Source organism: Pararge aegeria, chromosome Z (genome assembly GCF_905163445.1).
Source record: "Pararge aegeria chromosome Z, ilParAegt1.1, whole genome shotgun sequence".
Lineage (NCBI taxonomy): Eukaryota > Metazoa > Arthropoda > Insecta > Lepidoptera > Nymphalidae > Pararge > Pararge aegeria.
Genome location: NC_053208.1, coordinates 23,558,050 through 23,585,642, shown reverse-complemented (window position 1 = coordinate 23,585,642; position 27,593 = coordinate 23,558,050). Strand labels below are relative to the sequence as shown.

Below are 27,593 nucleotides of genomic sequence, written 5' to 3'. Positions count from 1 at the left end.
TTTTTTGATAAAGTTATACAAGTTGTTGTACGCATCGATATCTACTCTCTACGGTTTTTAACACACGTCACTTAAGCGCTACGAAAGTTTCATTGAAAAACATTATGACCAAACGATTTAAACTCCATTTTTTCCCTCTTGTTTCATTTTGTAAACGATTTTTTCTTTACTTTTAAATATACTTTTAAAAAATTTATAAATTACACAATGAAAGAGAATATCTCTTTTTGTTTTTCCTGTTTTTATTTATTTTAACATACTTGTAGTACTTACACTAAAATGTAATGAAAAGACTGCCTATATAATAGCACAAACGTAAATGAGCGTAATGGCAGTGTCAAAAATCACAAAAATCCCGAATAGCCTAATTCTTGGTTAGGATGTCGAACGTACGTATGGGGAAAATTTAAGTAGATTTCAGAAGATTTAAGCGAATAGGGACCTATAGTAGGTAGCTACTATATAAAATGTACAAAACTGTATAGCGCATTCGCCTGGCCCCAATACGTCCCGACTGCTCGGTAGTGTGGATCTATCGAAGCTTGAGATAAAATCTGGCTTAAAAGGTTTAAACGGTTCAGCGGTCGTCTGGATCGCCCTCGCCATACAGGGCCGCCACGAGGCTGTCGAACTCGGGAACTGCCTCCTCGCACATCCGCAGCTGCGCCGCGACCGAAGCCCTATCCACCGGTGGGGCTACACTCGCCCAGGAGTCGCCGCTAGATGCCGAACGAGCCTGCATACACTCGCGGTAGAAGTTCGCCAGTTCGGCGATAGGGCTGCCGTCAGCGAACGGAAATTCCTGTTGATAACGAGACATAACCTGTACTGTTGCATTCATATTTATTTTTTTCCTTTGCTCTTCTTTGTGTTAGTTTAGTGGTAGTTTAGTGGGGTCAACATTTTTAATATTATTTTATATATAATTTAAGTATTTGTTTTTTTTAAATTTATTCTAAATGTATGTTTTTGTACGCGGTGCTACATTCGTCAAGTTTATGTCACAGCCTGATGCATCTTACAGATTATAAGTACTCTCATGTCTCTCTTAATCGTTTTTCTCCTTCTAACTGACAATATAGTTTTGTATTCGGAAGTTGTAGCAGTCTTTAAGTGGGTCTACAATATTACATTTATATGTTTTTTTATTTTTTGTTTAGTTTTATAAGAGTTGTTGTTGTAACCTGTTGATTGTCCATTAAATAAATTCATCATGTCAACCCATTACCCATTAATGAGAAGGGGTTAATGCCGTATTGTATAGAAGCAGGCGTTACTTTGTGGAAATCCATGACATACTATGAAAATTAAGCTTATATATTTGCTATAGTCCGCGAAAAGCAGGAGAATCTGTATGTAAATATATACTAAAGTAATGTAATGTAAGTCATCTTAACAAATATTCATTGTAAACTCAACATCTCCTGAGGATGCTCCGGTTTCGGAGCGAAAAGTGCGTAGTGGGTACATTGCCGAAGATCTGTTTGGTGTGGAGTATAAGGATTGAAGAAATCATAAGTTACACCATACAGATTCGCCTCCTTTTCGCGGAGTATAGCATACTAAGCTTAATTTTCATAACTAATGCCGTAGTCCACCACGCTGGCCCAGTGAGATTGGTGGACTTTACACTCCTTTGAGAACATTAAATAGAACTCTCAGGTATGCAAGTTTCCTTACGATGTTTTCTTTCACCGTTAAAGCAAGTGATATTTTATTTTAATAACTTAACGAAAATAACTATAGGAAAGATAGAGAAAAAAAAAAGTTGCTAGGATTCGAACTCGCCCCAAAAGTGAAGTCAAAGTTCTACCCACTGGGCTAACACCGCCCGCATTAGACGATCTATTTTTGTGTGGTAGGAGGTTTCGGCCGTGGTTAGTTACCACCCTAAAGACTTTAGAGATTGAGCGTTCCGGTATGATGTCGCGTAGAAACCGATTAGAGGTATGCGTTCAATATAACTGCTATAATCGCTAATAGGTTAGCCCGCTACCAACTTATGACTGTATTATCAATTACCAGCACGGGCTACTTTAATAAAAAATTTAAAAAAAGACTGAAGCGGTAGCCGGTAGCCTTGGAATTTCGGAGTTATGTGCGTTTTTGATTTAAGCAATTACAATATTACGCTGAACGAAAACGTTGTGCGGAAACCTGCATGTCTGTGAGCCCATCCATAACGTTTTCAATAGCAGTGAGAAGTCTATCAATGTGCACTAGTGCAAGCTAAACCCTTCTCATTCTGATAAGAGACCGGTTCCCTGTAGTGGACTGAGAATGGGTGACCGATAACGATTGATGATGATGGCATTACAATTTGGCAACCGTATTCATACTGTCATTTTGCAATTTGAGTAAATAGTGAAACTTCAAGGGCAATTGTATATCATTTTATAACAAACTAGCGTACCCAGCCCGCTTCGACAAATCTAGCCTGATTTTGCTATATTTTATTTAAACAATAAACTTACATCATTAAATTTTTAATTTAAGTCTCATAATATATTAAATCATTTATTTCTCTCCGTATTCATTCTCTTCTATTCTCTTCTAGAGCGGGTGAAGATCATTATCTACACCCATGTACATCCAACAATAGAATATCATCATAGTAAATAAAAGCTGTATTTGACAGTTTGACTGTTCAAAAATAGGAGTGCTACGATCTTCACCAAACTTTACAGGATTACTAGCCAGGTCAATCCGGAGATTCCCTGAAAGTTTCATTTAAATCGGTCCAGCCGTTTCGGAGTCTATACGGAACATACCCACACACTTTCTCTTTTATATATATAAGATTACCAAATGAAATCTTTGAGATGTCTCTCAATAAAAAATAAAAAAATTACCCGGCTAAGTTTGTTGTGGGCTCTTCTTAGACTCGGGCGCGTTTAGAACCCTCGTAGCTTTAGATTTAAGTTGGCGAACGAAGTTATCACCATCGCCTTACAATTATGTAAGCAAATATGTATGAACGCTTCATAAGCGCCTGTGATAGGCCTACATGAATAATGAAATTTTGAATTAGAATTTGAATTTTGAATTTGAATTTGAAATTCATTTGTCTATTTATATTCACTTATAAAAGCAATAAAGAGTAAATAATTTAATTAAATAGTTCAAACAAACTAAAAAAACACGCTTGGTATAAAAAACTAAACTAATTTATTTCTTTTAGTTTATTCATAATAGCGATTTTTTTTAGTTTTTCTTGATCTATTATTTTTATTAGAGCAAAATTAATCGGTAACCCATCCACCATTAAAGAGATAAAATATTTTTTTTTTTATTCAGTGTGCCCGTCTCTCGAAATGCAAGTTCTAATTATTATTTAAAACAGGCCATTAAAAAGTAATTTCAGATTAGTGTATTGTCATCGGTCCTCGATATGTCTACAAAGTTTGAAAGAAATCTGACCGTTTAAAGTGGGTCAAAATCGCGCCCAAAGAAGTCGGTTACAAACAAACATACAAGTGAAGCTAATATAAAGCGTGTAAAAAGTGACATTTCAAGTTGGAGAATCACTCGGTGTGCGTAAACTGACAGTAACAGCCACCTCAACGCTTCGCTTACGAGGCGTGCAATTATTATAATTATATTTTGTTCACAGCCAATCAATCTACATGACTTTTTATGATTTTGACGGGACCAAGTAGATGGACCGACCGGTAAGTAGATGTTAAGTATAAAACCATCGCCTATAAACAGAAAAACACTTCGCAGGGCAAGGAAGCATCCTAGAAAGTGTCGCCCTGTGTCCATTAACCTTAGGAATAAGTGTTAAGCCTCATTCGCCTATAATTACACCAGCAACACCCTTCAGACGTTAAGATTTCACATAAGTATGAGATCTTAAAGAAAAGCCGTGGTAGCGAAAAGCGGTGATAGCTCAACGCCACTTTCGGGGGCCGAGTTCGAATCCCAGCACGCACCTCTAACTTCTCTAAGTTATGTGCGTTTTGAGTAATTAAAATATCACTTGCTTCAACGGTGAAAGAAATCATCGTGAGGAAACCTGTATGCATGTGAGTTCTACATAATGTTTTCTAAGTAGTGTGGAGTCCACGAATCCGCACTGGGCCAGCGTGTTGGACTACGGGCTTAACCTATTCTCATTGTGGGAGGAGACCCGTGCTCTGTAGTGGGCCGGTAATAGGTCCATGTGATCATGATGACGATAAGATTCTTGCTCGTGGCAAAAGACGAGGGGAGTTTTCCTTTCATTTCACAATAACACAAATGTAAGGCTTCGAGAACTTTTGCCTTTACTCGGCAATTATAAAAAGTTTGCTAAGCGTTTTGCGCAATGCGAAACGTGAAAAGTTCGGCAATTGGTCAATCGCAAAGTTTTGAGGCCACGTGGAACGTGAAAACAAAGCGTCACGTTGAAGAAACATTCGTCCGGGAAACAAAGAGTTAATTTACACCGTACCAACAATGACGACTATGATGAAAAGGAAAAAAGTAAAAAAGAAATATTTCGTGCCTTAACAAAACTTTTAAAAGGTTTCTCAATTCAATGCGTAGGCTGGAGTACATACACCAATTTCTCCAAAATTGCGTAGGTTAAGTTTAAATTTGATGGATTTTGAACTCAGCGAAAATCCAGTAAAAAAACAGTGAAGCGGTTAAACTTAATAAATTTACTAAGAATACACAAGGTTATAGGTAACTCGACGTATTTCTAGCAGGACGTTATAAGGAAGCGAAAATGTGACAAGTAAAGTGAAGCAGTATTTTGTCAACTGTATGTATTTTATGTACCAAGTACGGTTACATTGCATTTTACAGTCTTTGCATTATTAGGCGCGCGAACTAACAGCGAAGGAAGCCGACAGTTTCATACGACTCTTCTACACAATTGCGGAAAAAAAGGGATAAATATTTTTTTCAGTACGTTCTCAGAAAATTACTGACCCTTTTTGGTATTTTTTCACTATATGAAAGCTTCGAAGGCCGCACTCAAGATTTTGGTTGAAACAGGCGATTCGTGCCACGATTATTATTCCCGGAATTGCAAAATCTACTATTGATCTGCTTTCCAAGTTGAACTAGTCATTTTTAATTATTAATAATCACAAAGCGAAAATATTAACAAAAATGTTAATTAAGGAAAATGACGCGACGGTTTTTTAGTCGTGCGCGAAGGTAAACGGAAATACATTTATTATTTATATTTACGTCACAGGCTTTAGAGGTACAATAGTTTACGGTCTCTGAGACTTATCTGTGAAAACGAAATGCTAATAGCTTCTACCACTGCCATAGTTTTTACTGAAAGTAATAAGATACAGCCCTAACATGAAACATCACATGCAAAATTAAAATCAAGTTACTCCTGTGTCTTTATTTTTACGTTTCGCGTAGCGTAGGTATTATGGGCGTGTCGGTATTTTATCTTCAATAGGGTTGTCATAACTAAACACTGTTTTGAATGAGTTTGTAGGGAACATTAAATTAATATTAAAGAGAAATATACTAATGCACCTTTCAACAGTATTTCGAAATTCGGTTACACATATGAAAAGCTTACCATGAGGCTTCCGTATTTGTTGAGGTCATTCGGCTTAGGGACGTCTATGGCTCGGCTTGGTGCCGTAGAGCAACAGGCTTCGTCGACTTTACCCGCCTCGCTTGTATCCTCCATTGATAAGAGCTTCATTTTCTGTCAAGTATTTTTTTATTTATTAGCTTCACTCACAAACAGTAAAGTTCATAAACTTGTTATGCGTTTAAAGGAAATTGTATTAAATTTTAGGATAAATTTCCGGATGACATTATGTAATAAAGTTTATTTTCAATAACTTCAAAGAATACTGAAATATTTTTGAATTACTTTTTATTGTTTATATCATAACAAAAGTTTGGGTACCTATTAATTTATCTAGATTGCAAATTAGTGTTAAGTGATATTGTGCGCGGACAATCAATTTGAATAAAGACAATCCTGAATTTAATTTTTTTTTTATACATATATCTATTTAGATTAGACTTGAAAAAGAGTATGTACCTATATATATTGAAATAAAAGATAGTACAAACTTTCTCCATCTTGTCCTTTTCAGCAAGAAGCCACACCATGGGTGGCTCAGGAGGAATCTGTTGACTCAGCGCATCATGTAGTTCTTGAAGTTTGATTGTATCCACAAAAGCTCCAGCTGTTAATGGCCTCGATAAGTCTAATTCCTTCTTTTCATTCAACTTTTTCCTACAAAGTAAACAGTTTTGGAATTCTATATTCAAATAAAAAGTAATTTAGCACAGATTAAACAAGTAGATCTAATTTTGCATCAAGATCTAGTGCAAACAAAACATTTTGATCTAATTTAGAAATTAGACTTAATTTAGCTATGACTTAAGGTCGATTTTCGGACCAATTTACGGTCAGAGTATACCTTGGACTTTCTTTTGGAAAATGATCGCTCTTTATCATTATGTTGTCGCTGGTCTGTAAAACATTCTTCTCCATAGGCTTATGGTCCTCTGGAAGTATGTTCATTTTTGTCCGATAGGCCACCTCTATCTGGATAGTTCCAATTGGTGTGCTGACTTCACTCACTTTTATAGATTTACGGTTTTCGCCTGAAATTTTTTGTATAAGTACATTATATTATTTTGACAAAAACTTTAATTACGGACCACAAAGTTCTGCATTGTGGCAATAATAAGTTATTCTGTAATAAAATTGATATTGTGCCTCAGAGGACCAGTTAAACCATTGGCCACGGTTATTTATTATCACTAATTATAATTATGGTTAAAGCCTACCAATTTGCATTGAGGCAGCATTGTGTATCTATGTTCTAAAACCTTATGAGCTCAGAACTCTTATGAACCTGAAAAGCTTTGAACAGGATGGGATTAGCCCTTACTCCAGGAAGTAGAACCCTTTAACAATCAACAAAATATTAGAATTACAAACAAACAACAGAATATAATTGTTATTATTTTTATACCCACCTAAAAAGTCTAGGTCTGGTAGACCACCGTAAATTTTATAAGATATTTGATATGAATCTCTATTTTGTAATCTTGAAAGTTTGTATGCTGGTGTTATCCGTGATATGCTCAATGTAGATTTCAGCATGATGCTCATACGATAGTAGATATTTGAGACTGAAGAGATGCTGTCACAAGTGGAGCTTGGAGTGAGTCTAACTGTCCAGACTTCTAGTACCATCTCATCTCCGTCATTTGTTCTCAGCACTATCTCGATACAAAGAACATTGCTGAGTGCTTCTAGCACTTCGCCATTTAGAACTCGTTTAGTGTCACTGTTCACTTCCGGCACATCCGGTATGGATAAGTTGAACTAAAAAATAAAGCAAGCAAAATAATTAGAGCAAGAGCAATCCTTCTTCTTCTTCTTCTTCTCCTCTGTCCAGCGCTTTAACTTTGCTTTCTTCTCTTTGCTTTTTTGTATGTTTGTGCTTGTACCAAAGCTTGTTCCAGAAGCCTGGCAGGCCGCCCAAGTTGCGAAGGACAGATTAATACATCACTGGGATTACAGGGTGGCATAGAGTGATACTTTCACATTGTGTCTGTCAGTTTTTTTACTATTTCAGAGTATAAACACTTCATAGATGAATTTTTGTTTGTTAGTCTTGCTAAAACTTAGAAACGGCTTGACTGATCTGTTTTATATTTATATAAAAATAGAAGAAGTCCTAAATAAAGTATTGTATAAAAGTAGTATACTTATTTAGTCTAATTTTAGCTTTTGGGGAATGTGTCTATTCAATTTTAGTTGTATAAGTTTTTTCTTTAGCCCTTGACTGCAATTTCATCTGGTAGTAAATGATAAATGTTAACATTAGTTAAGCCCATACCACCTAATTGGTTATCACATAAAATAGTAATGGGACACTTAATCTTTTTGCAACATATTCGTATCTTTGTTGTTAGAATTGGCCAAACCCTTTATCCCACTAGACCAGACCAAAGAAAATAGAGAAATTTAAAGAGTATGATGAGCCGGTGTGGAATCCACAACTTCCACTCCACGACATCCACTTATAACCACAGTACTAAGCACAAAAGAGATAGGAAGAATTATATCTATTCAGTCATTAATAGGCAATATCAAATTAAAAGCCTAGTATTTATGCAAAACATGAACATAACTTTACCTACATTTATGTTCCAAGCTATTCATTATCTGCCTATTTACCTATTCATTATCTTATTTATTATTCCATCGAGATTTTCCATTCCGTACAACATTGTATGAATTGTAAGCTATAATCATAACCTATATTGAAATAGTTGCAAGGAAAATGAAGGAAATCTTTGAATTATTTTCCAATCATCATCATCATTTCAACAAATTGACGTCCACTGCTGGACATAGGTCTTTTGTAGGGAGTCCCACTATCTACTAATAATGTCGAACTACTATTATTGTATCACCCAAGATTTGAATTCAATAGCTCAGTGCTTCTATCTATCATAATCTATCTTTTATCTATATTGTAGTGGGTCTGCTTTGGCCGATGCACTTCAACCCTACTGAGTGTGTTTTACTACTCTATCCTTAAATTGGCTTAATGAAATATATGAAGTTTTCATTATTTTCACCAATTTACCTCCAAAATGCCTTTCTACATCTACAGCATATTCGTGAAAAACCTAGTGCCAGAGGTGTGCATACAGAGTATGCACTAAGCGGGCAGATGATAGAAAATATATATTTGTTCAGATCATGCAGTAACCTGTATCACGAGGATGCATAGACTGACTTTGAGATAAAAATAAAATTAAAGCAAGTCTGAAAAAGAAATATTGTACAGACCCCACATTACATAGAATAACGGGAAGAATAAAGATGGGTTTGTAATTACAAATTGAGCCTGAGGATCACAACACACTCAATTGGTTGCTTTGTGATATTCATATAGGTTTACAGAATGAGCTTTGATGGCTAGAGTATCTATCTAGCTGAGTGGAAAAGGAGTCCATGTACACCAGACCAGTGTGGATCATTACAACTAGTGAAGTGTGTAGTTGTTGGTGTGGAAAATTACCGAATGTTTATAGCTTATACTGTTTTAATATTGGCCATAATACGCAATTAGAACCAGATTAAGTAAATTCAGTCTTTTAATGGCGTTAATAGCAATAAAAATGAAAACATTGACATGTTTTTTAGGTATCTGGGCTTATCTACGATACCTCAACAATAAAAAGAAAATAACTTACCCATTGCAAACTGTGAGGAGACCCCGGCCGGCCCTCTTCGTGGCCTTTTATAATATTATGGCCTATTTTTTTCCCTTGTCTACTTTGCACTACAATCTGCGCCACTTTCAAAGTCAAAATCTTAGTGAATTTATACAATTTCACTCTATCCTGCATATCTGCTGTAGCGCATGCCATTATAAATGGTTTCACGAGCTGATTACAGCTCTAAAAGAAATTTAAAGAAAAGAACGTACACAAATTTTGGAATGTTACGCATTCGGAAAGAGTCAAATACTGATAACATATCAGACGCCTACATTTTAATTTGTTTCAAAAACTACGATATTTTAGATTTCTTCAGCTTTAGCAGTATAATAACTAAGAATTAGGCACCTAGAAAGAAAAATAGGTCACCAAATTCCAAAATATTGGGCAAAACCACAGGCAAGGAATGAATAATCGCAGATTAATAATTACACTTGTAGCCAAAGAGAATAGAATCACTAGTCTGTGCCTACTCACAAAGAGGATACAAAACATTTCTAATATCTAATAATAATTTATGTGACATTATATTATTATGATGTGATTCTGATTTACATCTCAGATAAAGCAGATATACGGTATCTATAAGTTTGGGTTGGGATTTGGAATAAACATCGATAATATGGGACCAACAACGGGCTTACGGCCACGGCCGGCTTTGAATACTCGATTGTATACGTCTACCATTTTTAGTAGGTATATTTTATCACAGTTTTTTGGTAATTCAAGACAAGATTTACTTTTTAAGCCAACATTTTTTGGTGGTTGATCTACACATAGATTGCAATCTTAGAGCAAATACATAGATTCTTTAGAACTTTAAAACCATAGTTTAACGACAATTCTTACGAATCATCCACCTCCATGCATTACCACATTAATACAGGTTTGGTATCGGTAGAACACAAAATTAGATGTTATTTTTTTAGTAAAATTTATTAAGATCTGTTTTAACCAAAATTTTAGTACCAAGGTATGTAGTTGTAAGCATAGCTTATTAACGGATAAAACAGCAGCATATCACTGGTAATCATCCATTGACCTGTATCTATACTTATAATAATTAATATTAATAAAGGTCAGTGTTATCAATCGAAGATAATATAAACACTTGACAGTTATTTTTACCAATTGTTTGTTTAACTTGCAATATTTCTGAGTCTAACAACTTTGTTAATGATTCAGTTGGATAAGTCAACATCAAAGAACGTATGCGAGTGGAAATGCTTATCGGGCTGGGTATCTTCTTCAAGGCGCGTTCGGAACCCTTATAAATAAAGGTTACTTCGTTTTAGTTTATGAATGTGGTTTTCAATGTCATCTCTAATTAAAAGTAATAAATGAAAGATTATAACGGGAGGCCGGGGACCAAAGTTCTGATTTCGGAATAGGACGCAATATGAAAGTTAAAGAAATATTTGTAATCCTTGATTCCTATATAAAAAGATGCAGAATTTAATCTAGTTTTATATTATAGTCGAATTCGTTGAAATAATAATGTATTTTTACCTAGGACAGTTTTTCTTTAAAAAATTGACGAGGAACAACCCGCCCCACGAAGGTGAGGCAAGTTGTTACGTTTTCAACATCCGTTATTAATAATGTAATGTTATTTGAAAAGGTATCTATGTTTAAAATATATAAGGCACAATTTACCGAAAAGTTTATTACAGTTTCTTTTATATCGGTACGAAATCTTAATGTTTTTGACATCTGACATTTAACAATGATTGCATGAAAACTTTACAAATTTAACGAAAAAAATGGCTTATTGGCTTAATGAAATGTTGGCTCTGTTGGTTGTAAATTGGAACATAAATCGCAATACATTAAACCAAACCAGTCCATGGCCGTCTTCGTCACTATCACTTACATGATGATCTTCTTGCAGGACTTTCCATTTCGAATTATCTTTACGTTTTTCGGATTTAAATGTCACTTTAAAATTTTGCTTGTGTGTGGCAGTTCACTCATTTTTAAATTTTCTTTTCCTTTACTTTACTACTACTACCTACAAATTATGTTAAATCAATTAATAAAAACTTTCACGATTAATAATCACCCGCCTCTTGCTCGAACGTATGACTTAAAGTCCTAGCGTGATTTAAAATAGCCTGTGCACTCCACAAGAATTAGGCTATTAAAAAAAACAAAAAAAAACGGAATGGAAGTTAAGTTTAGCGCGTTTTATCAAACAAACCTTTATTCCGCCTATAATTAACTCATTTTGGATGTTTTTTTTTTCAAATCCTTATCATGTATTTTACAATTTTAACTGTCAAACTTAATACCAAAAAACATCTACAATTATTCATCCACTACTCAATAACTTTTGATTATAATATACATAGGAACAAAAAAAAACAGAAGAATGATAGCAATCTCCTTTATTCATAGAAAATATACCTATTTAATACATAATAACATAGTAAAAAACAAAGGGCCTCACACATAAATTTTTGACTAATAAATATATTTTTTTAACTAACTAACGTATGAACACCTTCAGATACGCGTGTAAAGCTGTTGACGCAACAAAGATTTACATCCCTATCAATTCTATTTTTCAATATGAATATTATGTACGTATCAAATATCTATTATAATAATATTTATGTATACTGAATTTTATTTAAATGGATCATTTTATCATTGTCCTCTTTGTGTAAGGTTATTGCAGAACAAGGTATCTTCTAGTATTTAAATCCCTTCGAGAGAACTAAATCCAGCGGCGACGTACCAGGTTTGAGATAATTACGACGGAGAATATTAAGTTAAGGCCACTCTAAGGAGTCTAACCTACGTCTGCGGTTGCGTCTAGTACTGCGTCTTAGCTGCGGCCAATCATGGGAGCGTTGCTCAAACTTAGGCGTTTTGTGATTGGTCGTAAAATTCTACGCAACTGCAGAGGTTGCGCTGCTACGCTGCTTTATCTTTGTCATTAGGGACCTCGTTCACTACGCACTAACCTGCTACTCTATTTATTGCTTATGATTTCATTAAATGTTTTAATAATAATTCAACATTTTTAGGGCGTCAGAATTTTTTGTTATTGTTTTATACCGCCACCATATTTATTTTGTATTGTCCCAACAGTCCCATTAAAATAAATCAAAAGTCATAATTTACTAACATTTATAAGAATGTGTAGACTAGCTTCGATTTTGGTAGCTATAATGTCCGCCATGTTGCTTTTCGATAAACGCAACAAGTAATTTTTTTTTTCTTAATAAAACCTGTACGAAAATAAACTACATAAAATATTAAAAAGGACCATCAACAATGATATGTAAATGACATGCAAAAACCACAACACAAATCGGTCAATTAATAAGACATAAGAAACTGGCATAAAGATATGCTGTCAAACTTAATTAAACTATAACAGAGGACTTGTCAGATGAGAGGGAAAACGAGGAGCGTAGGGCGTTGGCAGTCCGATTCAATATGTCAGCTCGCAGGTTCGCACGTTGCAGTAAAGAGGTAAAACTCAAACTTTTTGAGGCTTATTGTCAAACTTTTTACATGTGTAGCCTGTGAATAAACGCCTACAACGACCTGCGCGTCCATTGTAATAATAGACAAAGAGTGTCAATGGTGTTGCCGCGATTCTGTATTGCGTCTCTGATGCTTGCTAAAGCTCGAACCGATGATTTCTATAATATTTAAAAAAAACGGCAGCATCAGGATGAGCAGAATGCACGGAAGCTCCATCGGTTTTCTGAATACGCTTTAAGAAAAGCAAGAAAATCCATTTACGCAGCACTTCTTGGGCATGCATGTATCATCAGTGCTCTGTAAATGGAAGGTATGCCCAATAACATATAAACATAATATGCCGCCATTAATAAGTCGCCATTTTTACTGACACTACTTACATTACCTGCCTATAAAACTAATGCAATGAATATTATTGTATTGTAAATAAAGAATATAATTTGTATTATTATTAAAGCAGTAATTATTGCGTCGGTAATCTCTGGGTGAGATTTATGGGTCAGTGCCAATTTATTTTCAGTCGCACATTGCTTCGAATCAATTGGAAACTGAAGTGGCACTTTTAATAAAACGTTTTCCTTTTTTTTGCTAAGTTTAAGCCTGTCTAGGAAAAATATTAAAAACTTGCTATATTGCACCTTTACAGCCTATGTTTACCATATGCAGCGCTTAACAGTTAGCAATGAAAAAGGATACATTTTATTATTACGGAAGACTTGGATGTGTGGCCTTAATTTCTTTATTTATTTGATTTTTTTTATAATGATCTAAGCTATTTACGACCCAAAGAGTCTTTTGAAATTTTTATTTATTTGGATTTTTATGTTTTTTTTATCGTAACCAGAAAAAAATTTGGAAAATTCTCCATCCGACATCATTACCTAACTATTCCATGCAATATAATCACCAAAAAAGGTAGGTATAATAACATTATAATATAATTATATATAAAACATAACAATATAATTGCTTTATTAATTAATTATCTTTTTCTTTTTCTAGTAATTTAATTTCCTTGTCGTACATAAAGGGTAGGACTTCGACTTCACTTTCGGGGGCCAAGTTCGAAACGCAGCACGCACCTGTATCTTTTCTGAGTTATGTGCGTTTTAAGCAATTAAAATAGCACTTCCTTCAACGGTGAAGGAAGACATCGCGAGGAAACCTGTATGTCTGAGAGTACTTCATTATGTTCTCAAGGTAAGGATTCCACCAATTCGGAGTGAGCCAGGTGGACTACGGCTTTAAGTCCTTCTCATTTTGGGAGGAGATTCGCGCCCTGTAGTGGGTCGGTAATACGATGATGATGACATTAAATCTTGGCTACTGGCAGACTAGTTTTCGGGCTTCTTAAATAGATCGCACGTCCAGCTCACAGTATTCACGCACGATTGGCTAACGCAGCACGCTCGAACGCAAAGAAAGTTATTGTACTTGGTGAAGGATAAAGATTAGAATTCCTTATACTATTAATATACACAATAATGCCCGTTTTCACTAAACCTAGGAAACGCTTAAATCCGACGTCTAATGATTTGGGTGATGCGTAGAGAACGAAACGTTACACCAACCCTTAGATGATGACTAACGACGTTGAGCGTTAGTCATCATCTAAGGGTTGGCGTTGGCGAAAACTGACACTTGACTGATGAAAAAAAAATCGAAAATACAAACACAAAATACCACACCTTGTGGCAAGAATCATAGACAAGTCAGGTTATATGTGTTTTTTGTGAAAGTTAAATGTATATATGCTAATAATCTACTTTGATTAGGCGTTATGTACTTAGGCGTTACCTTGTTTGTCTTTAGTGAAAACAGGCATAAGTATCTTAAAATATTAGAGTGTTGTGTGTTTAGCTACTTGACCGACGTATCTGTTCCTGATTTTTCATCTAGTATTATTATTGATCGAAGTTAAAATAAAAAAATGTATAAGGGTTTGTAGGGTGCTAAGAGGAAATGGATTTCAGTGTGCGTATACTATCAAGGCGGTGGTAAGCCAAGGGTCTTCCGAACCAATCGTTCAGCCGTCTTGTTGAACTGTTTGCGATCTTCGCGCCACAATTTCGCTGCATCCACATTCGCTCCGCTCTCGTCATTCGGTTCTGGAATTTATTGTTTTATATTAATTTATTATCAGTAACCTTAATAAACGACTTGGACCTACTGTAATGTGTTGTTTAAATAAATCTACCTATATTGCAATGATTTATTAATTAATACCTATTGACTTATATCGATGTTGACACCAAAATATATATGCGTTTGTTTTTGTTTTTCTAGAGCCATGTGCCATTCAATTTAGGTGTAGTTCTACTGAAATTTTTAAGTTGCGTATTTTTATAAAAAAAAAAAAACTGGTGTAGTTTTTAAAAATAAATTTTTCAATTCACATAAATAATATCTAAAAAGAACGGTCTGATCAGTCTCAGCTCCTTATACCACTAACAAAGGATAGGAATCATTAAATGAAGAATCGAAATCGCGATAAAAGTACCCTATGTTACTTCCAATACCTCCAAGAATATGTGTACTTCAAGATCGGTTAAGTAGTTTTCGCGTGAAAGCGTAACATACAAACTTACATTCACATTTATAATATTACTAGCCGACCTGGCGAACTTCGTTCCGCCTAACAGTCGATTCTTTAACTTTTTAGTTTTTTTTTTTCATTATGATACTTACTTAATTTCATTTTATTTTTACTATATCATTCTAAATTAAGTTATATTTTTAGTGACAATAGTTGCAGCCGCGTCTTCGTCCGCGTGGAATTTAACAATGACACGCGGAATGGAATTTAAAAAGAACGGGGTTTTCAGAGTGTGTACGAGTGTGCTACGGAAGTGAAGCGGTGATAGCCAAGTGGTTAGGACTTCGACTTCACTTTAAGGGGAGCGAGTTCGAATCCCAGCCACCTTTAACTTTTCTAAGTTGTGTGCGTTTTAAGCAATTAAAATATCACTTGCTTCAACCGTGAAGGAAAACATCGTGAGGAAACCTACATACCTGAGAGTTCTCCAGAATGTCCCAAAGGTGTGTGAAGTCCACCAATCAGCACTGGGCCAGCGTGGTGGACTACGGCCTTAACCTATTCTCATTGTGGGAGGAGACTTGTGCACTGTAGTGGGCCGCTAATAGGTTCATGTGATCATGATGACGATAAGATTCTTGCTCGTGGCAAAAGACGAGGGGAGTTTTCCTTTCATTTCACGACAATACAAATGTAAGGCTTCGAGAACTTTTGACTTTACTCGGCAATTATAAAAAGTTTCACCTTAACCCCTTCACATATGGGAGACCCGTACCCAGTAGTGGGCGGGTAATCGGTCGTTATGATGTTGATGTTTGTACTATACATTATGACAGATACCAATTCAAATCCAAAATGGCGAATCACAATTTATTTATAGGGAGTTTTTAATTTATAATTTTGTTAAGTATATATTTTGTTATATCAGGTTGGTTTTTTATGAACTCTACTCTCGTCCCCTCTCTACGGGACGGCGAATGCAATGTAATGCGATTTTTTGTATTTTACATCTGGGTAGGTGTTTGAATGCTTTACGGAAATGGGCCAAACAGGGCGAAATGTAGTTTTGTCTCCCTACTTGTGTCTGTTAAATTGTATATTTACTTTTTTTTGTCTGTGTACTTGTCTATTTCAGTTTAAAAATTACTCCCTATATGACGAAAATCTATAAATGGCAAAAGTATTATTTTTAGAGCCTTAGATTTACAACCATTGTTGTTTTTTAAGACACCACCCATACAAAGTATCATATACTCAATTGAGACAAAAAAAAAATGATTTTCTAATTACAATACAAATTGACAACCGTCGTCGTAATTACACGTTACAAGTGTAGGTATGAACATTCAACGTGTATGTTATTATTATTAAACATTATCTAGGACGACTTTTTCGCTGTTGCCGTAGTAATCCGCGACCCGATTGACCTTTAATGTTAACACAGCTGATGTACATTGTACTGTTTTCTCTAAAACTAATCATCACAGGAAAACGTTGTTACCCATATGTTTTTTAAGGTTATGAATACTGTCATACTCTATTTACTGAGTACTCTTTTTCTAACTGCCGTTGTCTGTTTTCGTCAAGAATATATTTTGTAAGTAGGAAAGAAAAAAGCTTACCTGCCAGCATACTGATGACAGAGAGCAGGATCTTCTCGACACTCTGTACCGGAGACCACCGTTCTGCACTACACTCGTAGCCCGTGGGGTCATCGCCCGGTGCGTGAAGAATAGAGATGCAAACTCTCCCATCTGCATATACTGAGATAATGATGGAATCTATTAGCCACGACTCACAACCAGTGACACAAAGGTAAGGTGTCAACAGACTACTGCAGTCTTCATTTAATATGTTAATTTGTATGATACTCAAAATAAACACTCCGGAACAGTAAAGTACGATGTTCTACCGATTTCAATAAAATTTCCGTCGAACCAATACGAACCTGCAATAGTTTAGAAGACGGTATAATTATTTCTCATCTAGTTCGTTCGTTATATCGTTCATTACAGTTCTGACACTTTGAGTTGCGTTGCGCCATCGCACAGCTTTTTTCCAAATTACTTTAATCTAGCGACCCGCCCAGGCTTCGCACGGGTGCAATACTAATGTGGGGCAGTTTGGAGGGTTTGGTAATGTTATAATCATTAGACGCGCGTACTGCCAACCTGAGACGGACGTCGGGCCGCCAGCAGCTCTGCCTCCTCTTTTTATATCTCTGGTATGCTCTAAGATAGACATTGAGACATGGATCACGTAATTATAAGGAAGACATAACATTGAAGGACAAAGTGACCAATGAGGAAGTCCCTAATAAAGTCCCTAAGTCTCTAAGCTCAACTAAAAAAAACGCTCTCGCTGGCTAGGCCATGTATACCGGATGGAACCTTCTTGTTTGCTACGACAGGTTCTTCTTCAGACCGTCCGCGCTTAAGCTTCAAAGACTGCGCCAAAAAAGAAGTGACTGAATTAGACATTCGGACAGGCTTGCGTAAGAAAGAGATGAACGACGGCAAGAGCAAGAAAGAGCGTTGAAGAGGGATGCTGTGTCTATGACGAAGCTTGGTTTGGTGTTCTTGCTCAAATAAGGATACGAAAACATACCAACGCTTCTTCAGATTGCTCCGAAGGGTTCAACTGCCATAATTGCGGCTGTTAATGTCACGCATCGGCTGATACAAAAAAGTGTCTTAGACAGTGTTTGAATCGTCTCTCAACAGTAATGCTAATGGATTCAATTTAATGATATGCACGACGTATCTATTATGTATAATGTATTTGATAGGAATAATACCGTATTATTTAAAACAGTTTGGTTCAAACCCATACTTTTTTTGAAAATAGTAAGAGACAAAAATTGTTGTGGTTTCCCCTTTGGAGATAAACATATACCATCGCTGACTTATTTATTAATGTTTTTATGTAAGTACTAGTAGGTAGTTAAGTCTTCCGTAGTAGGTACATTGATTTAATGAATCTCGTAAGGTTTAGCCAGCTTTTGCAATATGTAAGCGCACAAATGTAGGTTTGTCACAATATCACATTGCAAATCTTTAACTTGGCGTTTATATAAACTTTCCTCTTGAATTACTATCTATTGCTAAACTCTGCATTAAATCCGTTTCGTACTTTAAAAAATCGCAGCTTACCAGGGGTGGGAGCGACTTTGTTTTATACTATGTATAGATGACATGCCATATATGTATGTATGAAAGCGTTGGTCGTTGCAACACTGGTATGGTTACAATGTGTTGATCCATTGCTAAAACGCAACGCAACGCACTAATGAGCCATCGCTTTTAACTGTACAGAAGCACATGCAGTGTATTTTTATAAAATCCTGTTATAACAGAGCAAAAAAAACTTAACTTTGGCTTTAATAAATATTCACTCACTATTGGGGTGAAACATCTCGCAAATAAACTGCATCTTCGGTGGACTCAGGGGGTAGTCTGGTGGGAACAGGAGCTTGGCTGGAAATAAGCCACCTTCGAAACACGTGCCTTCTGGACCTCTGAGGATGTAAGAAATGTAGTAATTTCAAGCACCAGCACCACATTCACAGCGCATACAAAAAATAGCAAAAAGTAAGAGTGAAAAAAAAATTAAGTAATTCCTTCGATAGATCGTAGTCATTCTAATCACATTTTACTATTACAGCTAAGCTGTAAGATCGCTACTAGCAAAGATATTGTAGGCTGAAAATCTTGTTTTTTCATAGTTCTAAGAGTTTCGGTCAAAGATGATGCTATTACGATGAAGAAGAGGCAGTAAGACCTCCAGCAGAAGGTCTAGAATATGTGATTTTAAAATTAGAGGAGACATAATAGATTTATAAAATTTTTTTTAAATAAAAAATCATCCATCAACTTTCCATTTTTGTCTTATAAGTTTTCCATGTTTGTCTTATAACGAAAAATCCATATTTCCAAACTTCAATATCAGCGTAAGTAACGCTCGTACGTACAACTTTGCTGCGATTGTAAAAAATGTTAAGAATAAACATAAAAATTTTGAGTTTTTATTTCGATAGAGGGAGGATCCCTCTATCGAAATAAAAACTCAAAATTTTTGTCTGGCACTTTCAAATTTTGGTACATTTTGAATGATCTTCTTTATGGAAGAAATATCCTATAATAATAAGTAAAAAGAATTAAATCTATTAGTACGGAGCCTGCCAAAGTGCCTACCGTCTGCCAATTTTTTTTTAAAACATGAAATCCTTTATTATATATTTAATTGACCGGAACAAAAGGAAGTATACAGATAGTGAGAATTTTATAAGCACAAAATGGTTGTTGGTGATATAATACAGAAAATTTGATTTAATGCATAAGTTCAAAAAGTTTTTGTAAGTATTTCCAATTTCTGCAATATTTCTCATTGATGATCTTAGCGTGGTCATGGTAGCTATAGGTCGCGTGATGTTACACAATAGCCGCCGATAAATAGACTATCCAATGCAAAAAAAAAACATTTCGAACCAGAGGTTCCTGAGATTAGCGCGTTCAACCAAACAAACACAAAAGCTTTGTAATACTATAGCTGACCAATCCCCACTTCATTGGGCTTTAAATATTTTGACGCATTGTGTGATAAAATTATGTGGTCAGAAGTATCTACTGTGCTATGATAAACTTCCAAAACGAGGGTTAAATGTTTACTGCATATGTACCTATGTATGTATTTGCATTCCAATTTGGCTATGTTACTGGATTTCAAATAAGAAAGTTAAATGATTAGGATTGAATAAATAATATTTATTTTTATTGTTAAAAACTGTATATAGAGACCCGAACAACTTCGTCTGCACCAAATCGGTTACTGTCGGATTTAATATCTAAAAGAACCTAGAACCTAATTTCAGTGCCACCTAACGCATCAGTTTTATTTCGAAAATCTTAATATATATAAATCTCTTGTCACTATGTTTGTCCGCGATGGACTCCTAAACTACTTAATCGATTTTAAATTAAATTGGCTCACCGTGAGCAGTCTGTTCCAACTTAAGAGATACGATAGCTTTGATCTTTAACTATAGTCGCAATTTTATTTTATTGCAAATTATTTGTCTATAATTAATTGACAGTCACATGTTATATATATATATAAACTAGCTGTTGCCCGCGACTTCGTCTGCGTTTGATTTTGTTTTTAAAGTATTCAGTATCGCTAAGCCTTAAATGATTATAGTAGTATCTATATATATATAACATGTGACTGTCAATTAATTATAGACAAATAATTTGCAATAAAATAAAATTGCGACTATAATTAAAGATCTAAGCTATCCTATCTCTTAAGTTGGACCAGACTGCTCACGGTGTGCCCATTTAATTCAAAATCGGTTAAGTAGTTTAGGAGTCCATCGCGGACAAACATCGTGACAGGAGATTTATATATATTAAGATATATATATTTATTACAATAGTCACTTTTAAGGCTTAGCGATACTGAATACTTTAAAAACAAAATCAAACGCAGACGAAGTCGCGGGCAATAGCTAGTATATTATATGTCTTTACCCGTCGTAACTTTTCCACTAACACAAACTTTATGCTATGGTATTAAAGTTCAAATTGCCTTTAAGTATTATTACTTTTTCAGGCAATTTTTTTAATTTTTCTCTCCGTAAAAACCACTCTAGGAATATTCTAAACAAAGAATTAGCGAATCGAGAACACTTTCAGCGATTTATTTTTATATTATAGATTACACTAGATGTTATGTTATTATTTGGTACCGAAATATTATAGTGTCCTTCAGGAGTTCCAACCCGATATAGAGTCCACATAGAATCTTTCTCAATAGATTGACATGTTGAACAAATAAAAAAAACCGTCTCATATCATTAATAACACTCAAAAGATTACGACTTTGTCGCGGTTCCATACCTACATCGTAACTACATCATAGTATCTCTTTAACCATTCGTCCAAATTATATGAAAAAAAAGGGAAAAGTCTTTTATTTAAACTACTTGAAACGATGAGTTTAGTTATTCCGAAAAGAATTCATATTTTTTTACAATATTACCAATTACATGACCTAAAGATTTAATTTATTTTATTAATATAAAAAACTACTTTTTGTTACTAAAATATAAGGTACATATACTGTCGCTTACTTTTTCGTGGGCATTAATTATCAAGCTCTACAAGTCAACTCTCTTTCTCTAGATCTCAATATCTCTTATCGTTGAGCAGTATCGTAAGAAACGTTTTCGTTCGAACTTTTTTTCTAAGACTTACTGCCACGAAAAGGTCTTTTCAGTTTTCAGGTTAATATATTTGTGTCTGTGGCTCTCACGAAAAATGTGGCTTTCTATTGGTGAAAGAATTTTCAAACACACACAACTCATAACAAAAAATAAAAAAATATTTGTTATTATCTCTCGGAGCGTCACATTCGATTTTCCGAAATCTTCAACATAATATTTCGTATATATTATACATAAATTAATTATACTTCGTAATACTCTGTTTGTCGACAGTGTAAACTAGGTACGCTCAGGTGTTTATGAGTTTATCGCGAACTTCGTTATATATGTACTGACTTTTCACCGATGGCGCCACCAGACATGCGAGATTTTATATCACATACACCTCTGGTTTTAATTGTGCCAGCTGTTGATTCATGTATGTTATGAAGAAAAAGAAATTGGCAGACAAGTAAGTACATTTTTGTGATTTCCAATACTTAACTTATTTAAATGAGGAATATCAGTTTAAAATAACAAAATAATGATAGATTATTAACTGTAAACTATCATTATTCTTTCTTAAACTTATGATTTGTAAACACAAAAAAATATTTATTTAGTCAAAATCAAAATCACAAGAGTGCAGGGTGAACAAACCAAAAAACAATTTAAGCATTTGGAATTATTTAGAGCTTTAGTAATAAATAACTAATGGATTATACAAACCGGGTAAAAAATAGCCATTTAGATATAGGAAGTCTGTAATTTATAATTGTTAGTTACATCTTGGTTTTAGTGAAGAGTGTATCATGTATTTATAGGTATAAAGCAATTGAGATAAACTGTAATAAGCTAGACATAAATTACATAGACAAACAACACCTCTGTGGTATTTTTTACCCAGTAGCTCCTCCTTCCGGGTAATTTTTACATACGCTATGAGAGCCTCCCACTCAAAAAAGTTTTCTTCATTAACTGGCCCTGCTATAATCCCTTCTGGTGGGTTAAGTGTTAGTTCTGCAAAAAAAAAAGTTACTTGGAACATGCTTTGTAATAACATAAAATAATTTTTACTATAAGTGTAACCTCTTTCTTTCTAATATTTCTTTTTATAAAACAGTTTCACTGAGATATTTTGGTGTTCATTCTCTTGTATAAAATCTCTAAGCTAAGCTTAACTAATCCATCTAATAATAGTTCTATACTATTGTATTACGAGCATGAGCAGGATAGTAATATTTTTATCAAGCAGTCTAAGATACCTTTGAGCCTACCTAATGATATCTTTGAGATTCTCACAATAAGCTCAAAGTTTATATAACATGTGGTTCTTCTTAGACCAGGGCACTTTAGGAACCGTTGTAGCTTTAGGTTTTAGTTGGTGAATCAGTATCACCTCACAATTATGTAAACATATATGTATGAGCACTTCTCAAGTGCCTGTGATAAGCCTACTTGAATAAATATTTTTGAATTTGAATTTCAAAGTCAAAGTCAAAATCAAATATTTCTTTATTCAAATAGGCACATAGATGGCACTTTTGATGCGTTATTATATACAAAATGTGTACATAGCAGTGAGTAGTGATGGCGATAACTACAATCGTAAACTTAAAACTAAAGCTACGAGGGTTCCAATCGCGCCCTGGTCTAAGAAGAAGCCCACAACAAACTTAGCCGGGTGTTCTTTTTGTTATCACCATCTCACATTGTCATTAGAAAATATTTAAGAAGCAACCTGGTTAGAGCAATTGTTTACACCCAAGCTTTTTTATCGTTTACGTAATCCTTTATACTATAATAGGACTTTTTCTATAAGCTTTCGCTTAATACAAACTTTGAACTTCTTTAGTGACATCCCCAAGATATCAACCGGTAATTTATTGTAAAATTGTATACAATTTCCTTTAAATGAATTGCTTATTTTGTGTAGTCAAGTGTACTGCACTGCAAGTTTATTTTTGCTTCTAACGTTCAAATTATTGCAGTCACATTTTCTTTTAAATTTTGATATATTTTTGTGAACATACATTAAATTTTCAAATATGTATTGGCTATAGAGTGTCATTATTTTAACATCTTTAAATTTATCTTTCAATGACTCTCTCGGACCCATTTTATAGATCGCACGAACAGCCTTCTTCTGCAGCACGAAAATAGTGCCAATATCAGCAGCATTACCCCATAGTAAAATTCCATATGACATAATGCTGTGTAGTAACTAAAATAGACTAGCCTAGCAGTTTCTACGTCTGTCAGGTGGCGTATCTTCTTTACTGCATAGGCAGCAGAACTAAGCCTGTTCGATAAATTATTTACATGCGGGCCCCATTGAAGTTTAGCATCTAATGTTATTCCTAGAAATACTGTTGTATCAACCGGATTCAATTCCTCATTATTAAGTAGTATAGTGGTTTTTACATGTTTAACATTTGGTAATGTGAATTTTATGCACTTAGTTTTATTTTCATTTAAAACCAAATTATTAGGAGGAATTTAATAGGAGTATCAGGTATTAGATTTCTACATGGCACCATTGCCTGAAGGATAAATCGTGGGGGGGCATATCATTGTCGTGCATCCTGTTTAGTATAATCTTTGTGGAAAATGATAGCACTTTTTTAGACTTGTTCATTAGGGAAGACTATATATTGCCCGCAACTTTGTCAATGTTTAGTTTTATTTTTAAAGCCTATTTTAATTTGTGTATTGGTGAAAAAAATTATCAGGTGTAGTTTTAAATAAAACTTTTACAATTAAATGTATCTGTAAATAGAACTGTTTTTTTTCAGTGTAGTCCTTACAATTTTTTACACAACAACATTAAATGTCCAATTGGAATAAACAAAAAGTATTTTACTGCAATTTAATACCAATGATAACATTATTTATTTGAATAAGAATTAATACTGCAATACTTAATGTAACTTACATGTTAATGCCAGAAAATTTTAGAACACAAAAGCTGTTACAACATAATTATTAATTATATATAAAGAGATACCTTGTGGACATTTTTGTAGGTAATAATGAGTAATTTATTTATGTAGTACAATCTTTTTATGCATCATCATCACCCAGTATTGAATTTTACATGCAAATTTAGCTACATTGGGTTACTATTTAGTACAAACAAACAAATAATCTTTCTTCTTTATAATATTAGTATAGATTTGTGTATAGCAGCATTGCCACCACTTATTTGAATTTGTCCTACTTTGAACACAATCCATAGTTTGCTTGCAATATTCATATATAAAAATAATTACTTTGTTAACCACAATTTTTTTTTTGTTCGTTACAATGTCAGGTGTTGCTTAGAATTAAGTTTACAATTTATTATAATTTATATACTACGACAACGCACACATTGCCACCTAGCCCCAAAGTAAGCTTAGCTTGTATTAGGGGTACTGAGATGACTGAGGAATATTTTTATGAATAATATACATAAATACTTATAATATACATATAAACACCCAGACACTGAAAAACATTCATGTTCATCACACAAACATTTTCCAGTTGTGGGAATCGTACCCACTGCCTTGGACTCAGCCAATTGGTTGTCAATTAAGTGGTTATTATACAGATTATTTAAGATTACTTGTTATTTTTGTTTTATTCCTGGGCCTATGTCTGTAAGTGATCAATGAAAGCTGCTTTGTAAATAAGTACTCCTCATAAATAAATTACAAATTCATCATGGAACAGATTCCAGGCTGTACCATGAATGCTAAAGTATTGTATTGGCTTTGCTTTTTATAATACTTTAACAACACACAATAAAATAAATAAAAACATGCACATAGGTAAAACTTCATACTTGATGGCATTTTTTGGTTGAGTGGATTTTTTAAATGCTTACATTATAATTAAAATAAGAAGAAAGGAAAAATTAATAGGTTTAGTCTAATAGTGTAAACTACCTGTTTGCTCTTACTTGAAATATAAATTGAAATACCTGTATAATTCAAATAATGTAATTGTGTATAATTTCAATATTTAACACCTAAAATAAGATCTCTCTTAGAAATCTACTCAAACAATAAACTATATTTTTACTTGAATTTAACTTTACTAACATAGGTATTTTGTCACTATGTATGTTATGTGTATTAACTAATGTTTACATAACATGAAATAATTTGTAAAGATTAGTGACAAAATTTCAATGAACAAATGTTTACTGAAATTTGGTACCTGCAGTGTAGCAGCAACATTACACAATACCTAATAGTCCAAAAACCCAAAACCAATCTTCCTAAGACCTTAGTAACTTTAGAAATCAGTAATATTAAATTAATACATACGTTTATATTCGGCCATCAGCCTCCTCAGTGCCGACCCAGCCATCATTAGGAACCTAACGATTATTATGACAAGTCACAGTTATTTTATGTGGAAGACCGATTTGTATCCCGTAAGTTAGTTGAATGTGCTAATACAGTATCACTGATAATATGTTAACAAATAACGTTGATATACTGATAATGAGACTTAATCAACCAGTAGCAATTTTAAACAAATTAAATTGAAATCGGAAAACGCAAAAAGTAATACGTATGCGTAAGAAATACGTAAACGTAACCACAGAAGGCCGAAAACGTAGGTAACTATTTATAACTAAATTACGCTAAATGTAGACCGTAAAGGGTTTTTTTTAATTTATTTTACGGCCATGGACTCAAGGCCGATGTGGCCTTTCCACGTTGAGCAAAATCAAAATAATTAGTTGTATACGTTGATTTAATACTAAAATTCAATTCTTGTTTAAATACTAAATTTAATATGTAACTTTCTTGTTTTATACGAAAATTTTATACACAGAGTACCGTACTAACATAAAACTACAAAGAGAATGGTACCAATATTTTTCTGCATAATATTTAAGAATATCTCTAAACTAAAAGAACTAGTGTAAATAATGCTATTCTGTTATTTAAAGAAAATAGTGAAAAAATTATGATGATATTAAAACCCTGGCCTCTATTATAATTATAGAGGTCAGTGTATCAAAATGTATTGTTTTGTACACATAGTACCCTTCTGACATAAAATTACAAAGATAATATACCATTTTTTTGTGCATGTTATATCGCTAAACTAAATGCACGGGTTTGAAAAATAATATATGAAGGATAGCATGTTTTGAGTCGTTCATTTAGAAAAGGATGATTATAATTTTATACCTGTCAATCTAATTTAGAGATTTGTGTACACGAATCACTTTACTTTTTGATAAGTCTAAAAATAGGGCTCACTGCAGCTTGAGGGATATTGTAAAAAGGGTGGCACTACAAGGTCAATTTTGTTAGGACATGAATGAAATTTGGATATATTGGTGCAAACAGTCAATTCTGTTGTGCACTAATCTCTATAGATGCTTTACTTAACTAATATATCTGGGTTGATCGAGAGAAGTCAAAGGAGTTGTGGAAAGAAGTACCTAATTGGCCATTTTAAAATAGCGGCCATCTTAAGTTTGAAATTTTTCATAGTGTCAAGTACATTTTAATACAATATTGAGGGACTTGTGAAAAAAAATGTAATTCATCAATTTGTGGTGGTGACCATGTAAGACTTGAAATTTGACATCGTTTGAAAAACTCCTTTGTGAAATCCTTGCAGTTGATACCCATTTTTAGGGAGTTTTGAAAAAAAATCTATACCTAAGATCACTCTATTTCACCTTTCAATAAAGAAAAAAGGCAAAATCGGTTCATCCGTTCGGGAGCTACGATGTTACAAACACACAGATGACACACACCACACACATACACACGCACGCATGCACGAACGCCCAACGTGACAGTCAACCTTATAACACCCTTGGTTTTTGCGTGAAAAAGTGTTTACATTCTATACAAACGAGCGATTATGAAAGTACATTAAGATATTAGTGGTAGCATGGGTACAACGCGACTACTCCTTTTCTGAGTTTTATAGTCACTCACATGGCCGAAATTCAGCCGCTTTTATTTTTAATTTGCTCGGAATGTTTTGAGTTATTTGTAATTAGTGCAATTTACTTGCCTACATGAAAATAGTAATTCATTCAAGGAAAATTATGTCATGGTTCTGTATCAAACTACATTATAATAGCTGTCCTTGGGCGGAAACATT

General features: G+C 34.1%; 2 protein-coding genes across 2 annotated transcripts; both read right to left on the bottom strand.

The window, feature by feature from the left end:
* Nucleotides 1-244: 244 nt before the first annotated feature.
* On the bottom strand, nucleotides 245-9,615 carry LOC120636084 (autophagy-related protein 13 homolog). Its single transcript, XM_039907374.1, has 6 exons — nucleotides 9,202-9,615; nucleotides 6,964-7,315; nucleotides 6,399-6,585; nucleotides 6,046-6,211; nucleotides 5,537-5,668; nucleotides 245-802 (listed from the first exon to the last, which is right to left on the bottom strand). Exons 1-6 carry the CDS (start codon nucleotides 9,376-9,378, stop codon nucleotides 578-580), a joined length of 1,239 nt encoding a protein of 412 aa, XP_039763308.1. The 5' UTR covers nucleotides 9,379-9,615; the 3' UTR covers nucleotides 245-577.
* Nucleotides 9,616-11,599: 1,984 nt separating this feature from the next.
* Nucleotides 11,600-26,285, bottom strand: LOC120636085 (ubiquitin-conjugating enzyme E2 G2). Its single transcript, XM_039907375.1, has 5 exons — nucleotides 25,781-26,285; nucleotides 22,403-22,484; nucleotides 18,661-18,779; nucleotides 16,885-17,025; nucleotides 11,600-14,834 (listed from the first exon to the last, which is right to left on the bottom strand). Exons 1-5 carry the CDS (start codon nucleotides 25,824-25,826, stop codon nucleotides 14,713-14,715), a joined length of 510 nt encoding a protein of 169 aa, XP_039763309.1. The 5' UTR covers nucleotides 25,827-26,285; the 3' UTR covers nucleotides 11,600-14,712.
* Nucleotides 26,286-27,593: the final 1,308 nt, after the last annotated feature.